At 34.4% G+C, this 24,456-nt stretch overlaps 1 protein-coding gene across 1 annotated transcript; it reads left to right on the forward strand.

Annotated features, from left to right (window-relative positions):
• Nucleotides 1-14,484: 14,484 nt before the first annotated feature.
• Nucleotides 14,485-23,217, forward strand: LOC128556256 (interferon alpha-inducible protein 27-like protein 1). The gene is made up of 5 exons (XM_053540726.1): nucleotides 14,485-14,642; nucleotides 20,183-20,281; nucleotides 21,359-21,505; nucleotides 21,769-21,921; nucleotides 22,215-23,217. Exons 3-5 carry the CDS (start codon nucleotides 21,487-21,489, stop codon nucleotides 22,403-22,405), a joined length of 363 nt encoding a protein of 120 aa, XP_053396701.1. The 5' UTR covers nucleotides 14,485-14,642; nucleotides 20,183-20,281; nucleotides 21,359-21,486; the 3' UTR covers nucleotides 22,406-23,217.
• Nucleotides 23,218-24,456: the final 1,239 nt, after the last annotated feature.

A 24,456-nucleotide genomic window follows, 5' to 3' on the forward strand; every position in this document is an offset into this window, starting at 1 on the left:
TGGTCACATATGAAACGTTTTTATAAACATTATATGCATTCTTCAGATAAATTATGATCGAGAGACAATGTAAGTGTAAATGATTGCATGTTTTATTATTGATTTAGTAAAACCCAAGTATCTCAATGTGAAAACTAGCAGATAAGTAAATACAAAATTTATTGCAGTTGGCATCTGGCTACACTAAGCATTTCAAGCTTGATATACCCTGACTGTTGCTTGCACACTTGTGTTCTACAAACTGCACATTTTTACAAAAATTTCGAACATTCTGCACAAGACGCTAAATGTCCGCATGGAAGAAATGCGACGCATGCGTCATTGTCAAAGCAAATCTTGCACGTGATTAGATTCATCAGCGTACGGTTTTCCTCCAGTAATTTCTGCTTTTCTGTAAATAAGTAAAATGAGATTTAAATTAATACATCAGAACAGTAAAATGATGCCTTTGGTTTTTAATAAAACATAATGATTGTTGTCATTATTTATACATTTTATGTAACAAGCGAATTCCAGAATACACACATCAGTCGTGAGCAAAGGGAGGAAATTGTTGACAACATAACAATATAAGTTTGTATTAGTTTCCAGTATGTTTTTACTTATAAAATTAATGTTTTCAGTATGATTTCACTTACAAAATTAATGTTGAACTTTATCTTCTTTGAATCTAAATATCACAGACAATACTGTTACCTTGCTTGATAAATTGTCTTTAAACAGTTATTCAACAAAACTGCTCATATGCTTAACTTTTTATATTTACCTGACTTAAGTTTAGACCTGTTCTTAACAAATTCTTTGATGTCTTGTTTTTATCTTTCTCATTTATAGTACTGTTGTACGCTACATCTATTATTTCTTCAGAATAAGGCTGATGTACGTGATAAGAAATTTTGCTATTCCCGCTGGTAGCTGATAACTGCTGTTCAGATGTTTGCTTTTCCGCTTCTTGCATACTCCATGATAAACTGGGCTTTGATCTCTCTTACACCTGAAAGACAGAGACAGATGTATCTAAATACATATGAAATTAAATAAGACCCACAGTTTGTATGAAAATGAAACATAATTAAACGTGGTATTTCTGTGAAAATGGATATAATAGGATTATTATAATAGTAACACGATCTGGGATCTAGCTATTGTTGTAATGACCCTTTTATTATATACATCCATCTTTTTGTTTGTTATTTTGTTATCGATCGAATGTGGATGTTAAAATAGAAATGAGTGAAGTTTACGTGTGCGCTATTCTTAGAACTGTGTTAGGTCATGTATAGTAAATGAAAGTAGTCCGGCAACATACAACATAAAAGGTACAATACGGATTTTGTCTGCCTGTTCATATTTACTTGTGAAATACAGGCCTTATTTTTGACGGAATTTATATAGGTATATAATAAATAACAATACATATACTGTATTTTTGCACTGCAATCACAATGCCTTTTTCAACATCTTCTTGTCTGTATTCTGCGGATACAACCATTCTGGCTGCAGTGCTGTTTATACCCTCTATTAACCAGTCTTCGGGAATATTTTCTTGCTCTGATTGCAACTGAAATAAGAAATTCAAAATGTTAAAGATATTGTGTGCCATAACATATACCAATTTTATATTGATATTTAGAAATTATAACTTGTCGTTCATCCGAAGGTTTCAGTTTGTTTGTATAACGAAATAAAAGCTATACAAGAATTTATTTGACACATTCAGTATCTGCTTTTACAGGTTTTAGAGTTACCTGCGGCATGATCTATATAAAAAAGAAGCAATAAGTATAAAATAAACAGTTACGGAATTGAAACGCAATTAATGTATTATATGTACAATCATTACCTCTTTATCATAAATTGCTCCATGACCTGAATAATTGCAGAGCGGCAAATTTTAATAAAAGATTATCCTTTGCACAGTTTAACATATGCACAGTCGGGAAACCATCTCGCATGTTCGAACCAAGGATTGTCGCCTAGTTCCCAGTTTTTCATTCCTTCACCTACAGAAAAAAACATCTTAACAAAAGTTATAACATAAGTAATAAATTCATTTGCATATTTTCAATTTACCTGTCAAATAATTAATTCATTTAAAATCTATTTATCCGTTGAAATGCGCCTGTGAACTTCTTTTTTTTCCTGAGCCGTGTAGAAGGTAATTAATCAGAGATCAAGAGATGGTTAGCAATGATTAAATTGATGTTTTGAACTTTACGCACCTGCATAATAGAATCCTGCGCACATGCTTTAGCCAGAACTGCCGGATCAATAACATGCCAGGCAGGCCATTCGGTAAATGGTATCAGTCGCCTACTCATTAAAGAGTAATATGGGTGCTTCGGTTTGACATCACTGATCCCCGGATAAAGTTCTGTCAGTCCGTTTGAATGCTTAGGTACATTATGTGTCCTGATATCATAGTTTTGATTTATATGCACATGACTGACGGTTGGTTTATCTAGAAGTGCTAGATTAATCAATTCACCTTTAACACACAAGTTTCTTTTGTTTTCGCTTGTGTTGTTTCCTTGTTCAGCAGTATATGATGTTAAACCGTAGTTATCACTGTCATCTTTAGATTCTTCTTTTTCATTTGTTGAATGTTTAACTTGACTTCCACTTTGTTCTTGCTTATTTTCTCTGCTTATATATAACCCGTTGAGCATTTTGGTACAGTTACTGACATCATACTTCTATGTTCATGCATAGGAATATTAGTAGTATCATCGCCACAGATATACCTACAATGAGGCGAAAGTCGCCTGTGAACGTCTAATACGGTCTCATCCTCAGTCCAAATTTCATTTTGTATTCCACAGCAGAAGCAAATAACTTTTTCTCCAGAGTCAATGTAAGAAAACCCAGCCTGGACCAATTCATTTTGATACAAAATTTAGCGATAACTCGTATACATGTAGAAATTCACAGTGAAAGTGATCTAGATCTTTTCTCAATAAGCAATACAACTAAGCCAACGCTATAACTGTCACACCCTTATCTGACTCATACACAAGATCTCATCAACAACATGGAACTACATTTTGAATTGCAAAAACAGATCATCTAGCATCATCTTACATGCTTGGCGAACTTCTCTTTTCGTAACACTGGGGCTTATTGTCCCTGTGTAGTTAGTGGGAACCGATGCGCTGTGCTAACTGCCAAATGCTAAATAAGAAGTTGTTAATGCTAAATGTCAATAGCTTAATGTTAATGTCACATACTTAATACTAAATGCTACATACAAAATAATATATGCCGTATACAAAATGCTAAATGTCATAAAAAACTCTTAATGCAGCCATAGGAAAACATTGCTGCAGCAATTACAAGGCAGAGACTAAAACACTCATGAATGCCGTCTCAATGGTTGAAGACTCGGCAGAAGAAAGTTCCTCAGCCGTCTTTCTCACATATGCACTGTCTGTTATAGAAGTCTGATCAACAATAAAGCTCCGCACTAGCCAGGAGAATGCAGAGCCTGAGTATAACCTGCAAAGTAGCACTTCAGTGGATTACATCCATTGTGGAATTGTAGGCAATGAAGAGGCAGACAAACTGGCTAAGCTAGAAGCTCAGTCAGAACAACCAACAAAACCTGTGAGTTACAAGAAGAATGTCACCATCATCAAGGCACTAACGAGACCAAGGATAGAGAAAGATGCTTTTCATCTCCTTGAATAAGTGATGTTGGTCAGGTTTCGCTCGGGGCACAACAAGCTCAGTGCTCACATGTACAAGAAATACAGACTGGCACCATCGCCAACTTGTTCATATGTTGAGGAAGATCAGACTGCGGAGCATATATTTCGGAGATGTATAAAGGCATGATCATTAGGGAGCTGCGACTTGGCTGATAGATGCCTCAATGCACCAGAAACTGTATGGAGGCATTGAGGATCTGCGGCAAACCAAAAGTTTTATCAATGCTACTGGTCTGACAATGTAGTTGCGAACGAGAAGAAGAAGATAACAAGAGGGCCAAGATGGCCCTAGGTCGCTCACCTAAGAAACACACCATAACAGTGTAAAACATGTTTGACCTAGGGATTTCATGGAAACAAATATTCTGACCAATTTTCATTAAGATTGGACCAATAAATTGGTCTCTTGCGATAAAACAAGCATTTTCTTAGATATGACCTAGTTTTTGACCCTTGATGACCCATGTGCAAACTCGACCTAGATTTTATCAAGGCAATCTTTCTGACCAAAATTCATGAAGATCAATTGAAAAATACAGCCTCTATCACATACACAAGTTTTTTCTTTGATTTGACCAAGTGACTTAGTTTTTGACCTCAGATGACCCATATTCAAATTCGACCTAGATTTCATTAAGGCAATCCTCCTGACCAAATTTCATAAAAAATCAATTGAAAAAAAAACAGTCTCTATTGCATAAACAAGATTTTTCTTTAATTTAACCTAGTGACCTAGTTTTTGACCTCAGATAACCCATATTCAAACTCGACCTAGATTTCATCAAGGCAATCACTCTAACCAAATTTCATGAAGATCAATTGGAAAATACATCCTCTATTGCATACACAATGTTTTTCTTCGATTTGATCTAGAGACCTAGTTTTTGACCCCAGATGACCCATTTTCGAATTTGGCCTAGATTTTATCAAGATAATCATTCTGGCTAAATTTCATGAAGATCAGTTGAAAAATACAGCCTCTATTGCATACACAAGGTTTTTCTTTGATTTAACCTAGTGACCTAGTTTTTGACCCCAGATGACCCATTTTCGAACTTGGTCTAAATTACATAAAGGTAATCATTCTGACCAAATTTCATAAGATCAATTGAAAAATACAGCCTCTATCGCATACACAATGTTTTTCTTTGATTTGACCTAGTGACCTAGTTTTTGATCCCGGGTACCCATTTTCGAACTCGGCCTAGATTTTATCTAGGTTATCATTCTGACAAAATTTCATGAAGATCAATTGAAAAATACAGCCTCTATCGCATACACAAGGTTTTTCTTTGATTTTACCTAGTGACCTAGTTTTTGACCCCAGATGACCCATTTTCGACCTCGGCCTAGATTTCATCAAGGTAATCATTCTGACCAATATTCATGAAGATCAGTTGAAAAGTACAGCCTCTATCGCATACACAAGCAAAATGTTGACGGACGACAGACAGACGACAGACGGACGACAGACAGACGACAGACGCCGGACGCCGGACATCGAGCGATCAGAAAAACTCACCTGAGCATTGCTCAGGTGAGCTAAAAACAAATTCTTTTTTGTCAAATGATAAATGGTAGTTCTTAAATTATCAATCTTTGTGATCTTTATTTCTTCTACTAATGAATGTAACTTTTACTCATTTGGAAAAAAATAAATAAATGTGCTGCCTGTCTAATTTAAAGCAATAACGTTTCAGATGTTACATGGACATGTTATCGAAACATTTTGCAGTAAAATGTTTATTATATGATAGACTAAGATATGTAACAGAGAAAAAAGTTATGTAACGAAGGGCAATGGTATATAACTGATATATTCAGCACTTTATTTCAATGAAAACTTAGCAATGAGCATTTTGACATTTTACCGTTCGAAATCCAATATTTGAAGTTAAGCAGTTCGAAAATAGCATTTTTAACTCGACTATTCATAGAATAGTAGAGCTATTGGACTCGCCGATGCGTCGGCGTCCGCGTCCGCGTCCCGATTTGGTTACGTTTTTGTATGTAAGCTGGTATCTCAGCAACCACTTGTGGGAATGGATTGAAACTTCACACACTTATTCACTGTGATAAACTGACTTACATTGCACAGGTTCCATAACTCTATTTTGCTTTTTTACAAAATTATGCCCCTTTTTTGACTTAGAAATTTTTGGTTAAGGTTTTGTATGTAAGCTGGTATCTCAGTAACCACTTGTGGGAATGGATTGAAACTTCACACACTTATTCACTGTGATAAACTGTCTTACATTGCACAGGTTCCATAACTCTATTTTGCTTTTTTACAAAATTATGCCCCTTTTTCGACTTAGAATTTTTTGGTTAAGGTTTTGTATGTAAGCTGGTATCTCAGTACTCACTAATTGGAATGGATTGAAACTTCACACACTTGTTCACTGTCATGATCTGACATACACAAAGCAGGTTCCATAACTCTATTTTGCTTTTTTACAAAATTATGCCCCTTTTTCGACTTAGAATTTTTTGGTTAAGGTTTTGTATGTAAGCTGGTATCTCAGTATCCACTAACGGGAAAGGATTGAAACTTCACACACTTGTTCACTGTCATGATATGACATGCAGTGCAAAGGGTCACTAACTCATCTTTGCAATTTACAAAAGTATGCCCCTTTTTAAACTTAGGAGTTTTAGGTTAAATTCTTATATGTAAGCTGGTATCTCAGTACCTACTAATGGGAATGGATTGAAACTTCACACACTTGTCCACTGTCATGAGCTGATAAGCACTATGCAGGTTCCATAACCCTATTTTACTTTTTTAATAAATTATGCCCCTTTTTCGACTTTCTTATTCATTCAAGCGACAAGGCTGTTAAATAGTCAAGCGTTGCTGTCCTCCGACAGCTCTTGTTCATTTTGCATTAACAATTTTGCAGTTACCATTGCGCATTGACCTTCCATAGGCATATCGCATTTGGTATGTTGCATTTTATATAAAGCATTTGGCATTTTGCATTAAGTATTTGGTGTTAAGCATTAAGTTATTGGCATTTTGCATTAAATAATTGTCATTTAACATTTGGCTATATTCATGGCGTACCGGCCTTCAATACATATCAAATGCCATATGCGATGTCCTTTGTGCTAAATGCCTATAATTATTGCCAAATGACAAATACTAGCATGGCACACCGGCTTTCCATAGCCTTCCATAGTACTTAATTAATGTCATTTCGTTTTCAAAACATTTTGCATAAGGTGTTTGGCATTTAGCATTGTTATCTGATATTTAGCATCTGACAAATAACATGGCGCACCAGGCTTCCATATAGACATGTACATTAGCATCACCTTAGTAGAACCGATCTACACACACTGGAAGTCTTTACACTAGGCCTAGTTTACTCCCATTATTGTAACGCTTAAGTATGGAGGGAAGTCCAATATGATTAATTATTAATTATTTTATGCATGCATTATATGTTAAGCGTATCTATACAATACTGACAAGTGACAATGTCACAGAAAAAAAAAAAAACATAATTTATTCACATGTTTTCCAACAATGAATTTGATATTCAATCTTTTTTCATATCATATATGTTAAATATTCCAAGCCGAGATTCAACGAGTTATTCCCTAACTTCATAGTCCATGTGTATTGAAAAAGGAAGCGAATGAATAACGTATATGGCATGCAATCCGCTGCATTAATACATATATGAAATGGTGTTAAACTGACCTATCAAAAGTTTTAGAATTTTAATTGAATGCGTATTATATAACATTTTCAAGCCAAAAATCAGCCATAGTTGTAATTCAGTCTAGGAAACATTTTCTGATAAAACAGGCACCTTGTTGGTTCACAACTAAATGCACATGCTAATAACTAAAAGTGCACGTGCTGACGACAAATAAGAAATTTAATAAGATATTTAGAATATAATCACTGCAAACAATAGGTATTCACAACTTAATAAAAATATGAAAAAAAAAGTTTCTTATACCATTACTTTTTGAAATATGACAAAAGAAAGATTTTTAGTTTCCGCGATTATCTGCTTCAGAAGCCGTTTCCATGGTTACGGCACACCGCTAAATTTCTACGACCTCTTCAAAACCTCCATTTGTTGCCAAACTGTATTCTTATATAGGTAAAAAAGTTTGGGTAAATTAAAATCCGTACGGAGGGCCCGTACACACGAAAGCTTCTTCAGATAACCTTAGACTCGATATTTACGTTAAAGTTACGTCAGAGCGACAAATATGACGTTGGGTTTTGAATAAAAAATATGCTTTAATCTTGTCTAATGTGAAACCCAAACAATATAATTTGACTAAACAGTAATATGATGATGAAAACCTTATGTAATCGCAATGAGTATTTGTTTCTGTAAATCTTCATTTTAAGATAAACTCTACTTTTAGATCAAAATAGCCTTTAAAACTCTGTTACCGTAGGCAAAATTATTACGCTGAATTACATAACTCTACCCCTACCCCAGATAGAAATAAGTAAGTGAACGGGTTCTCGTATGTCTTGTGATCAATTTTAACCTATTTTAAGATTTCTTGAATTACCTCTTAAGTTTATGATTATACATAATTGATACACACGACATTGCAAACATTTACAAAAATAATAAGAAAAATTAAAAGCCCTAATATCGGTATGTCATCATGTTGGAATAAACATCACAAATTTATTTAACTTTATTATAAATTTTATGTTTTGGAAATATTTCGACTGTTTCGAGAGTAGTTAGACACCCCGATTCCAAATAAAGTGCAGCCACGGGAAAACAGAATTTATATTCATTGTACGGAGGCTGTTGCTCTGAAAAGGTTAATTTATTAACAACTCTAGATAGAAACACCATCCTTTACCTAAAAGAGGTTTTAGCTCTCCAGAGATGTGTTTAAATAAAGGTTATCCTAGTATTCATAGACACATAATAGAAACATATTCCATGATAACAGTTTTCCTAATATTAGAGACCTATCAGACATAACAAATACGAGTAAATACTCTGCTAAAAATGATAAATATTCCATAAAATAAAAAGAAAGAAAACTGTTTGTTTGTTTGTTTGTTTTAGGTTTAGCGCTGTTTTCGGTTACGATATGCGGTTAACCTAACCAGTGTTCCTCAACAAGTAACTTTCAACTTCACCACATAAAATCGGAGGTGGATGACGAATGATTTCGGACAGATACCTTCTACCAAATTGTCACACTACATGTGTATACCCAGGGATCGAAAAAGCGATTCATAGAACTGAGCTTAGCAGATGTGTTAAAAGAAAGAAACACAGTAAACAGTGGTTGTGATGGAAACTCGGTGTAACTCATCAGCGGTTAAACATGTATAATTCTGTGTTGTAATTATCAATTTGAGCGACTCAAGAATCGTAACTTTGTACATAGGACCGACGGCTCAAACTTGCTAGTCCTGGTTTCGTATTTACAAGATACTAGGTTTTGTATCAGTATATGTATATGTTTAAGATTTTATTTTTTATTTATTTTTATTTCATAAGCGTCTGATATGTCAACATTCAGAATGTAAAAAAATCAATCATTTTAGCAGTCACTCATCAGTATTTCATAAAGCTACGCTTATGCGTTAATGTAACTTTAGGATAGTATTCAAAGCGATACCTCTGATTGAGCCGTGCCATGGGAAAACCAACATAATACATTTGCGAGCAGTATGGATCCTGACCAGCCTGTGCATACGCTCTATGTTGGTTTTCTCATGGTGCAGCTCATATCATGATTGTCCTGGAACTCATATCTCAAATAGTGTCCTTTGCTTTAAAATTTCAAAATACTCTGACTAGTAAAACCAAATCCCGCCGTCAAAATATGTGAACATTTGCGTGGAGCTGATAATTAACAGGAAGAGACCATAGAAACTAATCTTATTGTCATATGTTACTAGGCTGGAGAAGTTAGAAACGAAAGAGTAAAAATGCATGACACTGGGATGTGCGGGCGTGCGTGCATGTGTGCTTATTGAGGAAAAGGGATAATATCAAGAAAAACATGAAACAATTAAACTTTACTCTCGTGGAGGGCAAACTTAAAAATATATGAAACTGTTGTATAATACTGATCTATGATATTTTACAATAATTATGCTTTAACTTTGTGTTTCAAATGTGAAATCTCCGAACTATCTACACAATTGCATATGTATGAATTCTTCATTTTAGCAGTGTATTACAACGGAAAACTTGTTAAATTGGTACTTTGAATAAGAAAAAGATGAAGAAAAACATCAGTATTATATAGAAAATATATTAAAAGCGATTTTCAAAATGGCTGAATCATGATGTCTCGAATTATGGTACAAAATTTACGCATGGGGTTGGGGGAATAAAATCACATGTACAGAAAAAACTAAGTCGGTGACCCCAGTTTTATTTGTCATTTTGACTTGGTATAGATTTTAAACACCGTTTGTTGAAAAATTCAATAATTTAATTCAGGGATTTTGTAATATGCTGATTTAAAGCCGAAAAATGCTGCGAAAGTGAACGTCATTTTTTAGTCAAAAACGATGGTTTTCTTTCCATTTTTCAAGTATTTGTCGGTGTAGAACAATGCTTGTTGTATCACCATAAAGGAAAAAAAAATAATTCTCGTCGAATAATGTATAATTTAAAAAATTTGTTGGCTGGTGCCGTTGCAGCACCCGTGACAGTTCCCAAGGATACGCGGCAACGTCAGTTTCAAAAAAGGGCTTTGGTGGTCAACTTTGACGTCTCGTGTACAAAAGCTGGTTGGCTCTATAGGTATAAAATAAACTGCATTATGTTTGAAATATGATCAACCTTACACATGCAATATGTCAAGACGCTACTCGAAAGTTCGCAAGGTGTCGCGTTCTACCTTAAATTGTAAAAAGGTAAATAGGGCCGATATGACTTTCATTTGGATATATCGTTTTCGAGAATATTTTGTCTTATTTGTTTCTTATATAAATGTGCTTATAATAGTACTCATTTGTGCTCATGACTCCTCATTGGCAACTATATGGATCAGAAAGGTTAAATTTTCAAAACTGTCTTTGAAGATACCAAAATATGGCCAACTCGATCAGGAGCATCAGAGGTAGACACATATTGTAAAGTCTCCTCCAAGTAATAGTAATGATTTGAAGTACTGTACTTCAGGTACCATATTATTAAATTCTTTGTGAAAACATCTAAATCGTGTAAGCTTATAGAAGCACTTGGAGTTTGTATGAAGTCTGATGACCGCATAATTACATGACGTTTTTTATCTAAGTGCTAGTTTAACATCTCAATAGAAATTTCTAATTTATAGGTGTCAAATCAATTATGGATTTCGTTTCGTTCTGCTAGGGTAATTTATATCTAGTTATTATTATAAATGGTATGACATTTGCAGTTTGTAAAACTTATCTGTTATATTCAGTCTACTTGCAGTATCACAAGTAAGTAAAAGCCTGTATGCACGTAGTTAGTATCCAGTCTGCATGTAATTTCCTGTCAAACGCAGGATGGATTTTCACATAACTGTGTATAGAAAGGATCAGGAAAATATCATATACAAGGGTTTTTACACTTAAGATGTCTCTCTTAAGTATCTTGTGTCAGATCCGTAACTCTTTATGTATTTAAGGATACTGACATTACTTTACAAATACATACAAGATAAAAAGCAAAAAAAAAAAAAAAAAAAAAAATAAAAAAAAAATAATAAAAAAAATAAGAACTGTAAAAGATTCACATTCCAAGCTCACAGGTCAATCTCACATATTCCGGTAATATAATTTTGCTGCATCGTGCATCGTTTACATTTATTCAGAGTCAATTATTCATTGGAGAGGGTATCTTATTTACACATAGTATTTAGAATAGACAGGTTTGATAAATCAACATTTATTTAAATCTTATATTTAACTTTGACCGTAATTAAGCTGATAGTTGTTGATCCGTCAGTCATTGATTTTTTATCGTTCAAAAACACTTTCTCGCTCGCTCCATTTTTTTTTTAAAATTTCAAAGAAACAAGAAACACGGATCAATTTAATTTGACCATTTCAGTCTAAAGGCACAATCTGTACCAATTTAAATGAAACTTTGTCAGAATATGTCCCTGAATTATATCTCAGACAAGTTTTAAATGTCAAAAAACTAGGTCTATAGTTCATACAATGTAAAACTCTTTGATTAAATCTAGAAGCCACAACTTTTATTTACTTGATATTCATAGATTTTTTTGGCTCTATGAAATGTATGCCACTTTAAAATTGGGTTACCTGAGGTTGTTAACTAAGTCAGTCAGAGAAAGACATTGCCAACTCCCTAGAGGCCAAATTTTCTACTTGATCATTTTGATTTTTATCAGAATATAATTATGTCTCTATAAAACTTAGTTCAAGTATACAACTAGAATATCTGAGGTTAAAAACTAGGTCGCTTTGTTAAATTATAGTAAAAAGCATGAGAAGCCACATTATCTCTCCTATCTTCATAAAACTATGTCAGAATGTTTGTCTTTATGAAATGAAAGTTGAAGAGATTAAAAGCCGTGTTTTAGGTCGAATCATAGAAAGAAACAACACCTTTTTTGTACATGATTTTGACGAGACTTGGTCAAAATGTTAGTTTGTTAAGACGTATGTTACCATATGTCGGTTACTTGGGTCAAAACGTAGCCTTATCTATCTATCTTCCGTTTAGGTCGAACCCCTCGCGAGGACGTTGACCTTGCACGCGTCAACCGACAAAAGAATATTAGTAAGAATGTGAACATAAAGAGGTTTAAAACAAAGAAATAAGGTTGGTTAAAAACAGGTTTAAAAAAAAATAGAGCAGGTGGCCTTAGGTCATTATATCAATTAATTGAAAAAGTAATATATTGATTTACTTGGTTTACATTAAACAGAATAATTGTTTTAATGAAATCTTGGTGAGAGTAGATACTTTATCTTTATTATGAATGAAGCATTCTTTTCTACGATCATAAAATACATGTAAAGTATCAGCATGTATTTAATACATACTATTTCTCTTCAATCTGATGTTTAGATTTTTGTTTGAATAAAATGCAAAAAGTCTTGAAGAAGAAAATATTTTGGGAAAACATTCTTATGTATAGATACTTTGTCCAGACTAGTAAATATGCCTGGAAGAGTTATCTTTCACTGTCTCACTTTCCAATTCGACTTAACAAATTTTCTTTCTGCAGGAAAAAAAAGAAGTATGAAAACTTGATCATTATAAGTACTCCACAATCAAGATGTCAACAGAAAGTAATGTTAGATGTAATTTCAATTTTAGGTACGATCTCTGTATTTGAACGTTTTTATTGACAAGAAGTGCTATGAAAGCAGACTTTACGGAATGAAATAATGTTTTCCATTCCAGTGCGAAATCAGAAATATGTTATCGTTTTCTTTCAAAACTTTTAAGACAGTTTCATTTAAATGATAAAATACTTAATGGTTCTTTCATTTAAAGTAATGGCTAAGCTTCCACACCGGTTTCAAAATTAAAGTAACAGTATATCTTGAATTGTCTGCTTGAAGATATAGCATACCATGTCGGGGAGGTGAAAGGGGAGTAATTACAAAGTTCCATGAACAATAATAAAACATACATTTCTAATAGCGATCTAACTCTTGTTTAAATGTCTTTTTGTTCATTACAAGAAATATCTTACAGAATACGTTAAAAATGATATATATGTCATAAAAGAATTGCTTAAATGCAATTGTCAACCTTATATATACATGTATATGGTATTACTACTAACCAGACATAATAGTTTTACATTATAAATACATATCCCACACTTTCAATATTATATGTATTGCCTTATTTGTGCTGCATGTATTTCAATATGTATCATATTACATGTATTGTATTCCTGTTCAAATTTTTAAAACATATCTTTTCGATCATAATTTTCAATATTTGAACATTATGTTAATAATAAACGGGCTCACAAATTGTTAACAAAGCTGAATATATCAAGTTTCAAGTTTCAATAATGAATACAAATATTTCGATATGAATTTTCAAATTTACGTCCAATCTATAAAATATGAGTGATCTTATCATGTTTCCCGATCTTTTATTGAAAGGGTTGAGACTTTGCTTGCTCACTCATCACAATACGATTGACTCGCAAGACTAAGCTTAATGATTCTGCTGGGCATGTGTTTGTAAAGGTAGATAATCGTATTCATTGTCATTATATCTCGTTGAAATACGCTGATTTAAACAGACATTTTTTAGAAGTTTTTCTTCATACATTGTATTGTAGATGTTCTGACTAACAATAGAAAAGAGATGCGCTGGAAAAATTTCAGGTAAATGCATGTAAATACGTTAACGTTTAGAACATTTAGATACATGTCTATTAAAATATTCGAAAACATTATTTGGAGATATAGAACACAACCAAGCTACGTAGTAGCAGAGACGGTTTGACTGAGCCTGTTCATGACAGGTTATGAAATGTGTAACACCTCTCTCCCGTCCCCAGGTACCGGTTTTATCTGAATTCTAGGATTGCTAATTATTTTCGATAGGAATACAGTTTATGATTCACTGCTTATATATACGTATATTTTTAGCACAAAGAGAACAACAGTTTCAAATATCAAATACAAATGTGCTGGGTTCAACTTCGTTCATGGCCCTCATAGGGATAGAAATATAGTTTTAGTTATAGGAATATTACGGATAACAACCTTTAGAAATGTTAATAAATTATTTAGTTTAACGTAATTGGATATATATCGATTATTGAAAAATCTGTATTGCGCAGTTTAAAATAGCTGTTACTGTAGTTGTTATTTCGTTGTTGGCCTTTGGAAAGAAAACACCGGAGAAAGAAGACTAGAGAGATTAAATATAAAAATGTATTTCTTTGAACTAGTTTGTATTTTTCTTCTGATATTTTTTTCAGAGGTACACACGACAGGTAAGTCAATTTTATTACATTTATTTTGTAACGAATGCATAATAAATAGTAATTGTTAACCGTAAATTAAGAATAATAATACACGTGTAACAAGAGTGATAAAAGTGTGGAGTCTACACCAGAAATATTATATATCTAATTTGTAATTCCATCTATTTCTGTAATCTGTATCGTTACATTTTATCAATCCCTATGTAAACCTCATCTTGAATATATTACGGATCGTAGTAACTAGACAAATAAGCTTTCTTACATGTTACTGGCTGGTTTAACATTTTTTCACACTGTTTCTAACTCTGGACCATAGTAAGAGTTAAATTTTGTTAAGGAGGTTTGTTGTGCTCCAGTAGTGTTCATGGAACGTAGATTTTTCTATTAAAGTGTTGTTCTTACCTTTTTTTTGGCGAGTATAGCTGGAAAGGTATATATGAATGAAAACTGATCTTGAATGCTCAGAAATTTGTGCAGGAGTGCAAATCCATGCCGGCCCCCTAGTTACCTCCCTTGACGGTCCATCCACAGAATAGCGGGTTGAAATGAAATTAAAGTTATAATTACGTAACGAGATGGACTAATTAAACCGAATGCTATTTTTGTGCTGTCATACGGGTGTAAACCAAATTGGGACATCTTTTACATCCGTGAATCGCACTACGCTTGATATTATTGCACCATTGTTGTTAGCTGTTTTTTTTCTTTGTATACAAAACATAAAGTGAATGTAAATATCAGAAAATGATCCAATTCATATTAAAAGTCCAAATTGTAAAAATGTACAAACTGCACATTTATATTGACGGTTGAAGCTGTCCTTATTTAAGCAATAATATATCCCAGGCTGTGATATGTCGGTAATTTTAAATAAGCTTTGATACTATAGATGTCGTATAGACAGCCGTGCGTCTCTAGAACATTAATCACTCCGTTTGAAACCCTCAAGTACCATTCTAACTAGTAAGAAGTGTTTGGTGACATCAAATTGGCCAAGGATATTAAAATGAAAACCAATTTCAGTCACATATAGTTCGGGTTTTGCCAATGACGATCCTTCTTATGATAACATTACTATGAACTGAATACTATGTGGTTGGACAGCTTGTTCCGAGACAACAGTTTTTACTTCTGAACGAGACAAATCTCTGAAATCCTATGTTGTATGATTCCGACGTACTGGCTGTAACCGATTCTCTCAACAGTCTTGCTTCATCTCTGATATCATTGGCAGAAATTTGCTATTGATCAACTCTGGTTTCCTGGTTGTAGAAGGAGTAACTTCCAGTAAACAGACCCACATATAAAGTTTGACTTCGAGGAAATGTGATGAGCCTTAAACAAAGTATTGTGCTTCTTTTCCCGCATTATAAGAGACTAAATGCATTAGTCGACGCGAGTTCACTTGTTCAGGGATTTGTACCACTCCGTTAAAATGTTCAAGAAATCTTAGATATAAGCGTAGGTCTACCTTCTTTTTGCTTCAAACGACAATGGTCGTACTTTTGTGACAAATCAGGGAGAGCATCATAATGCTTTACTGGACCTAATAACCTTACTGACGAAACTGACTTTCCCTGTCATTTGTGTTTTGCGACAAGATTGTAGTTTAAGCCGTGTAACTTTTTTTCCAGTAAATATGCATTTAGATCATAGTGACTGGCACCCATATGTCCATATTAACAGTATTAATTTCAAGAAAAACAAGAGCTAGTCGAACACGAAATGCCCCCCTTGATGCATTCAGTAATTGCACAAGGAACAGAAATTAATTGCTCACTGTAAACAAAAGTTCTACTGTTCTGGTTCAAAGTGACATTGACCTTTGACCTATTGACCTCAGAATCAACAGGGGTCATTTGCTGGTCATGATCAACCTCCCTATAAAGTGTAGTGATCCTAGGCTCAAGCGTTCTCACGGTATCGTCCGGAAAGGGTTTAACTGTTCCGGGTCAATGTGACCTTGACCTTTAGCCTACAGACCTCAAAATCTATAGTGGCCATCTACAGGTCATGACCAACCTCCCTATCATGTTTCAAGATCCTAGGCCCAAACGTTCTCAAGTTATTGTCTGTAAACGGTTTAAATGTTCTGGGTCACTGTAACCTTGACCTTTGACCTACTAACCTTAAAATCAATAGGGGTCATTTGCTGCTCATGATGAACCTTTCTATCATCTTTCATGACCCTTGGCCCAAGCGTTCTCAAGTTATCGTCCAGAAACCGTTTAACTGTTCGTGGCCAATCTGACCTTGAACTTTGACCTAATGATCTCAAAATCAATAGAAGTCATTTGCTGGTCATGGTCAATCTCCCTGTCAATTTTTCTGATCCTAGGCCCAAGCGTTCTTGAGTTATCATCCGGAAACCGTTTTACTGTTCCTGATCACTGTGACCTTGACTTTTAACCTACTGACCTAAAAATTACTAGGGGTCATCTGCTATTTATGGTCAACCTTCCTATCAACTTTCACGATCATAGGTTTAAGCAATTTTGAGTTATCATCCGGAAACCGTTTAACTGTTCCGGATCACTGTGACCTTGAACTTTGACATACTGACCTCAAAATCAATAAGGGTCATCTACTGGTCATGACCAACATCTTTTTCAACTTTCATGATCTTAGGCCCAAGCGTTCTTGAGTTATCATCCGGAAACTGTTTAACTGTTCAGGGTCACTGTGACCTTGACCTTTGACATACAGATCTCAAAATCAATAGGGGTCATCTGCAGGTAATGACCAACATTCCTGTAAACTTTCATGATCCCAGGCCCAAGCGTTCTTGAGTTATCATCCGGAAACGGATTGGTCTACATACAGACCGACCGACCGACAGACAGACCGACCGACATCTGCAAAACAATATACCCCTCCTTCTTCGAAGAGGGGCATAAAAATATCAGAACAGTGACGGGGCAATCCAATATTTCCTTAGCTATAGGAACTTCTTAGTTCGAGCAAAACTAGAGGAATAACACAGTGATAAGACTATTCTTTGTAAAAACTTTATTAATGTAAGAAATGATATAAGTTTTTAACCAATTAAATTAGGTACTCACTAATGAATAAATGCTGAAATCCTTTCTTACAGATTGCAAGAAATACATACGCCTTTGGGCATGCACTTGTCATAACAGTAACTGCAATTGACTGCTAGAATTGTAGTTAAACGTTTCTTAAAAGACGAAGTCTGAAACATAGAAGTGGTTGTGTTTGGTAGCTGTTGTTCATTTGGAACCGACCGTTTGTAATCAATTTTACCCCATACCAGAGAAATCCTAAATCATATTTCTTCCATCCTAGTCCACACAAATTTTTGCACCAGACCTTATCATGTTCGTATACGTAATAATTTTCTGTGTTTAACTTTGTTGACACCATAAATAGATACTCATGTACATTTTAAAGGCATCAGTCAAAGTTTCGATGGACGTTATCTGCAGGGAATGTGACCTAGGCCTGAGTATGAGCTCATCCGACGGCTAATGATAACCTAACTATCTGTTTAAAGGCATCAGTCAAAGTTTCGATGGACGTTATCTGCAGGGAATGTGACCTAGGCCTGAGTATGAGCTCATCCGACGGCTAATGATAACCTAACTATCTGTTTGAGCTATTTGAATTAACATTGGATAACTGAGCTAGATCTTTTGCCTTAAGAGTATCTGAAAGTTTGAAGCCTAGCTCTGCATGTATACTAGGTACATGAAATAAATCTTCATCACCTGTAGGGGTTGCTCTCGTCATAAGACCAGAGCCTTGTCCGCTATTATCCGCTTATCCCCTATTTTCGCCATGTTGTCAACATTTTCACCAGATTCGCGAACGTTTCCATGATCGCTACAATTTCCATCCAACGTGTCCCTATTCTTATCTTGTCCACCAGTCTTTCCTGCATCTCCCTCAAAAGCTGTCTTGGCTGCGGGGTCGTCTAATCTCAATTCCTTGGTTCGTCTTTCCAAACGTGTTCTCGCTTCATGGCTTGTCGGTGCTGGTTTACTTAAATATAGAACGTACTAAGGTATCATTAAAAAGAGAGCAGTGTCAGATACAAATTATAATCCCGCCTGAAGTAAGTTAGCCAAATTCAGCATCAAAAGAGGCCGCGAGAAATGTGAGAAAATAATAAATTGTAGCTCTACGGTAGAAATTTGTTAAATTTTTCTTTTGTTTTCTAGAATCCAGATCTAGACCTATATATCAGTCAGAAAAATTCAGAACCAAACCTGATCTACTTTAATAGATATTTGTAATTACCGAACCATACCCTATTGTATACATATTACTTCAACCTTAGGAAAATGCCAGTATATATATATATATATATATATATATATATATATATATATATATATATATATATATAATTAGTAACAAATAAAATAAAGGTTTATATAAATTCACTTCATATTATCTAAGAAATACAAACTAAGACAAAAAGAACTAAAGATATCATTAAACGTTTTTTTCTAAATAAAACTTAGATGCACGATGACCCCAATGTTTTCCTTTCCGTTTTGAAGCACTTTTATATGTCAATAAAGCTGAAAAAATCTTAACGGCAATATTTTTTTGTAGATTTAAATACATTTTCCATTGAAAATATATAGGATGGGGTAATTATGTCAACATGTAAAAACGAAAAAGATTTGTTAGTGACATTTATGCTAATATATTTTTTATGACCTTGCATTTATAGCAACATGCAAGACGTGAAGTCCCTATAACATTAAGTGAGGTATTATATGTTTTATAAAGTATCACCTTTTTTGTTTCAATTTTACAAAATTTCTGACATGCTTAAACATTTGGGGAAGAAAATGCCCTACAAAATCAAATCAAGTTCGGTGACCTGTGCTTTTTCTTCTCTTGTTTGTCTTAGAAACTAATGTTCTTCAAGGTTACAGAGTATGAAAACGTTCTTAATAGTACAAAAGGAACGATCCTGAATCCTTAAAGAATACGCCACAGACATGTTTTTGACGAGTATCAGAGAGCTGTCTAAACTTTGGAGTTTATTTTACATATTATAGGGATATTTTCAGTATTTTTTTCTGTGTTCTGGTTATAATTATGATATAAGTAGTTTGCATGTCTTTAACCTTTTGAAAAACTGTAATGCTTGTATTATACAGATTCCTTTCACATTTGACTTTCGTAATATTCTTTTATTTGATAAGCATTGTAAGGCAGGTAGGCCATGCCATTGACGGGAAAAAATAAATGGGATTATCCCTTTGGTTGCCTGGCAAAAGGCAGGAGGTGTTTAAAATCTGAATAAATTTGTAAGAATGTATGTCTATGGGACTGACAATACATTTTATATTGTAGTAAAAATGTACATCAGGTATATCGTAGACATAGGGATCATGTTTTAAGACAGCAATATGTGATATAAAATATATTAAGAAAAAGGATAAGTATACATTCTGCACATTATAAAATCTCGAGAGCTAAAATTTTAAAACAAGGGCATGTTTTGCAGAGGAAGGTGCAAAATGGTTCGGTTTGATACGTGAAAAAATGCGTTATCTTTTCTTCAACAGAACAGAGCAACATGAATTGTAAAAAGCATTGTCCAACAGGAATGATTCCAGACTTTTGTACAAAGCAAGGTTCCGACAACAGCGGTCAATGTGTCAAAGGTATGTATATCAGTAGAATTGGTGTGGTTCCACAACTGCATCCATTCTTACCAGTTTCTGCCTCATCAACAGATAACGTGTGTTAGTGTGTTATTTTCCATAGAACCAGTGTGCGCGTTTATTTGTCCCTTATTAATATGCATTACTTCAGGTCGAACCGCATGAGCTCTTACGTCACTTAGCGCGTGCAACCTACGTATATGTATTAAAACTTGAAAGACTTCTATTTTAGCAATAATGTTTTTACTATTGGAATTTACATGGAAAACTTTGGTCGAGTCAGGATCTTTATGAATATAGTTTTAAAGCAGGCACGATATTCAATTTTCGCAAAGCAGAAGCGAACATTGAATTATAGAATCTATATGTTTTGTTTACTTACGCATTGACATTATGACATCGACTGTCGTGTACAGTTACGTTAGCCTCATAAATATTTTTGTTTTAGATCTATACATTTTTATTTTGCTACGCTGGGCTATCCAGCCTTAGACGTTGTTGACCATTGCTAATAAATCTTAAAAACTTATTGATTGAGTTTGTTTATAAGAGGTAATGAAATGTGCAACATCTCTCACACTTCCTTCGTATCAATGGCGTACGCGGCACTCCACGACCCCAAAGGACCAGAAACATATTTTTATACGGGCATGTTAGTAGAATTTTTCAACGTACTACACAAATGTATATAGCCAGAGTGGCCAACCCACGTGACTTTTGTATACCGTAAACACGGAAGAAACGTCACGATTCAAGTAATATTTTGCCTATATTTTCCTTATAACTTGACAGACTGATAAAATAAAGTGCGTCGAAGACAGAAAAATGGGTGCTTTCCTCTGCATAAAGCATATGTCATCAGTTCTCAGTGCTTTTCTCAAACACTTCGCCCAACCAACTGATTTATTTCATGTGTACGATATTCAAAAGACACATGGGTTGGCCAACCTGATAACACTAACATAAACATTAAGAACTTTGAACACGTAGCAAGTGAGGCAAGAATTTATAGTGGCGAATACTTGTACATTTGTCTCTTCCTATTTCAGTCTAACAATGCTATTTATATTCAAACAGATGACCGGGAAGGTATGTTGCATGGTCACTGGGATGTTGACTACAACAAATGAAATCGTTGTATCCTTCGGTGTTATAAAGGGTACATAGCAAGTGGATGTAATGTACAGCGAAGATGGATAGAGGAAATGCCTACTTGTGTCGAAGGTTTGTACTAGGAGCTATGGATAGGCCTTTTACTTTAAATAATCCTACCCAAAAAGGCGGTTCAATAAAATTTTCTTGACTAGAAATCCACTTATAAAGTTTATTTAAGAATACTTTCCTTATTTCCATTTACAGTTTCTAAAAATGTCTGTGCTTGATAAAACTGTTTTAAATTGTTATCTCTGTACTTGTGGCTGTAATTGTAATTTTATCTCGACCAAATTTTTGATATTACCTAACCAACATAAACATTTGAATATTAGATGACTGGTATAGAAAAATGAAAGATTGGGGTAAAATTGCTTTGAAAACTACGGCAGTGGCTGGCGCAGCAGTTGGGGCTGGGACTGGCATGGTGGCTGCAACACCGGTAGTCGTCGCAGCCGCAGGATTTGGATCGGGCGGCGTTGTTGCAGGTTTGATATATCTTTACGTTTAGTTACAATAGTATAGTTTTCATTCGTAAAACATATGTAGCCAGTGTTTTTCAGGTTCAATCTATGCTTATGGCACCAAGTTCTAGTTTTTCGTTCAAATGCAGATTTCCATTTTAGCCTTCTAGTTGGCAAAGTTTAGATAATAAGCTTAATTCATGACAGTATATTGATTAAGTCATGAAATACGTTGTGAGGATAACTGAAATTATGGAGTTGGAGCATATCACTACATAACGTTTTTTACTAATTTGCGATTATCATTTGTAAAATAGGGTCCATCGCAGCGGGAATACAATCAGCAACAACAGCTGCAGGAAGTTTATTTGCCTGGGCTCAAAGTGTGGGGGCTGTTGGATATGTCGGTGCAACAGGATCGGCGGTGATTGGCGGGGGAACAGGGACAGCTGCCGGTGGATCAACAGCATACGTGATATCAAAATTAACTGGGTGTGAGGCGGAATAATGAACAATTATCTTTTCATACTTAAGAATTTCTTTCACTCGGACACTTAATTTTTTTCAGCACGTTTATTTTATGTCAGTTTAAATCCCGAGAAATCCATTAAGAAAGTTCGTTTCGGTTAGTTACGTTAACAGCTATATCATTTTCTGAAATGTAAAACACAATTAGAAAGATCAATACTATCCACTGAACGACTGTCTGTGATCATGTTATGTTATGTATGTGTATAGGTTGGCGTGACACTTATAAAAAGTGTCCCTCCCCGCTGTATTCATGATTCACGCAACACCAAGTTAAGATGCAAGTATGACAGCAGGTGAAAGTTTGCCTCTTTGCTATGCAATTCTGTAAAAAGTTGCATTTTCACTAAACATTATTTGGGGTTGGTCACTTGCAGATTTAACAACATAAACTTGTTGCAATATATTTAGTAATTTATTTCGTTTTATATTATAGTAGTTGAGATTGTATTGGACAAATATTTATCGAAGATCTGACATAGATTGTTGGTATTACAATCAAATACTGAATAATTAGTTTATATTCAAAAGTTGACATTTTCTGAATTTATTGTATAGACAAAATGCACTTTTACAAAAAAGTCTGAAATAAACCGCATTTCTGTATCAGCAGCATGTAAACATCGCTTTCACACGACTTTAAATGTTTACATGTCTTACTTTCCATGTTTTAGTTCTGCTGGTTTACTTTTCCATTAGGAAGGAACTTTCATTAAACCCTTATCTCAACAACAAGTGTTAAACAATTACCTATTACTGATATTTTATTCACATTTCTCATCACATAGCTTTTTATTTTTGTTTTGTACTATCGATTTTAATACAGTTAAGCTTTGAGATATTTTCAATTGGGAGAACTTTCCATTTAAAGAAACCAATATTTTGAATGAATTCTGACGCAGATTATTGACAGATCCCTTATAAACTTACAGAATACATTACTTATTGATTCAGTGTTGTTATATTTTCTGCTCCTTTGGGATCATGGAGTTCGTTCAATAAATGTGTAATATAGTTCCGCTTAAACCAGTGCTAGGGGGCGTAATGCACATTTCTTACCTATCATGAACAGATTCAATCAAACCAAGTAGTGTACACCTTCTATCAGCCTTTCTCCATTAAAGCTTCATTCCTCTAAGTCATTTTATATTCCTCGTACTAATTTAAATTCTACAGCTATCTTTCGTAATAATCTGCGAATTTGCCTCTCACCTTTAAATTCTACTGTATTAAAGAAATATCAAATAAAACATACAAATTTTCCACAGAGATGTAGAGGTTACCGTTCTATTAACAAGTGCAATTCTAAGAGGAGGTGCGGTTGTTGCAATCATTTATCGCACAGGTCTACTATCACTTCAAATGTTAATGGAAGAACTTTTAATGTAAATCTGACTTCTGACATTAATTGAAATACTTCCCACATGATTTATGTACTGACGTGAAACGCACCAAATTGTGGTATTCAGTATGTTGGCCAAACTGGGCGATCTTTGAAAATTCGTTTCCGTGAAAATTCATCCAAAATACGTAGTCGGAACAAGTCTACTACCTTTTTATACCAACACTTTCGTAAATCTGGCCATACATTTGATCAGGTTACAATTCAGCCAGTAGAACAACTCGTATATGATTTAAATGCCACCTCTAGTTTTAAGATCAAAGCCAGACATTTAGCAGAATTCAAATGGATAAAAAATTTACAGTCACCGTTTCCGTTGGGCTTAAATGATAACATTTATCAAGAAGGTAATATCTCTAAAAACCCTGATACTGACATCTTTTCAATTCTGAACATTAGAAAACGTAAATCTAGATCTCATGGAATAAGACGCAATGGTAATGTTAAGCGTAAATCTAAAGTCAATATGTATGTCGCCGACCTTGATTTAATTCTTTCTAACTCTGGTAGACACTCGATGCTTTCTCGTCTCACATCTTTATCTGTTCAGTCCCTTAAAAAACTCGACGAAGAAGCGGACCAGTATGTTATTCAAACAGATCCATTTTACATTGTATCATATCTTATTC

This window comes from Mercenaria mercenaria, chromosome 4, assembly GCF_021730395.1.
Source record: "Mercenaria mercenaria strain notata chromosome 4, MADL_Memer_1, whole genome shotgun sequence".
Classification (NCBI taxonomy): Eukaryota; Metazoa; Mollusca; class Bivalvia; order Venerida; family Veneridae; genus Mercenaria; species Mercenaria mercenaria.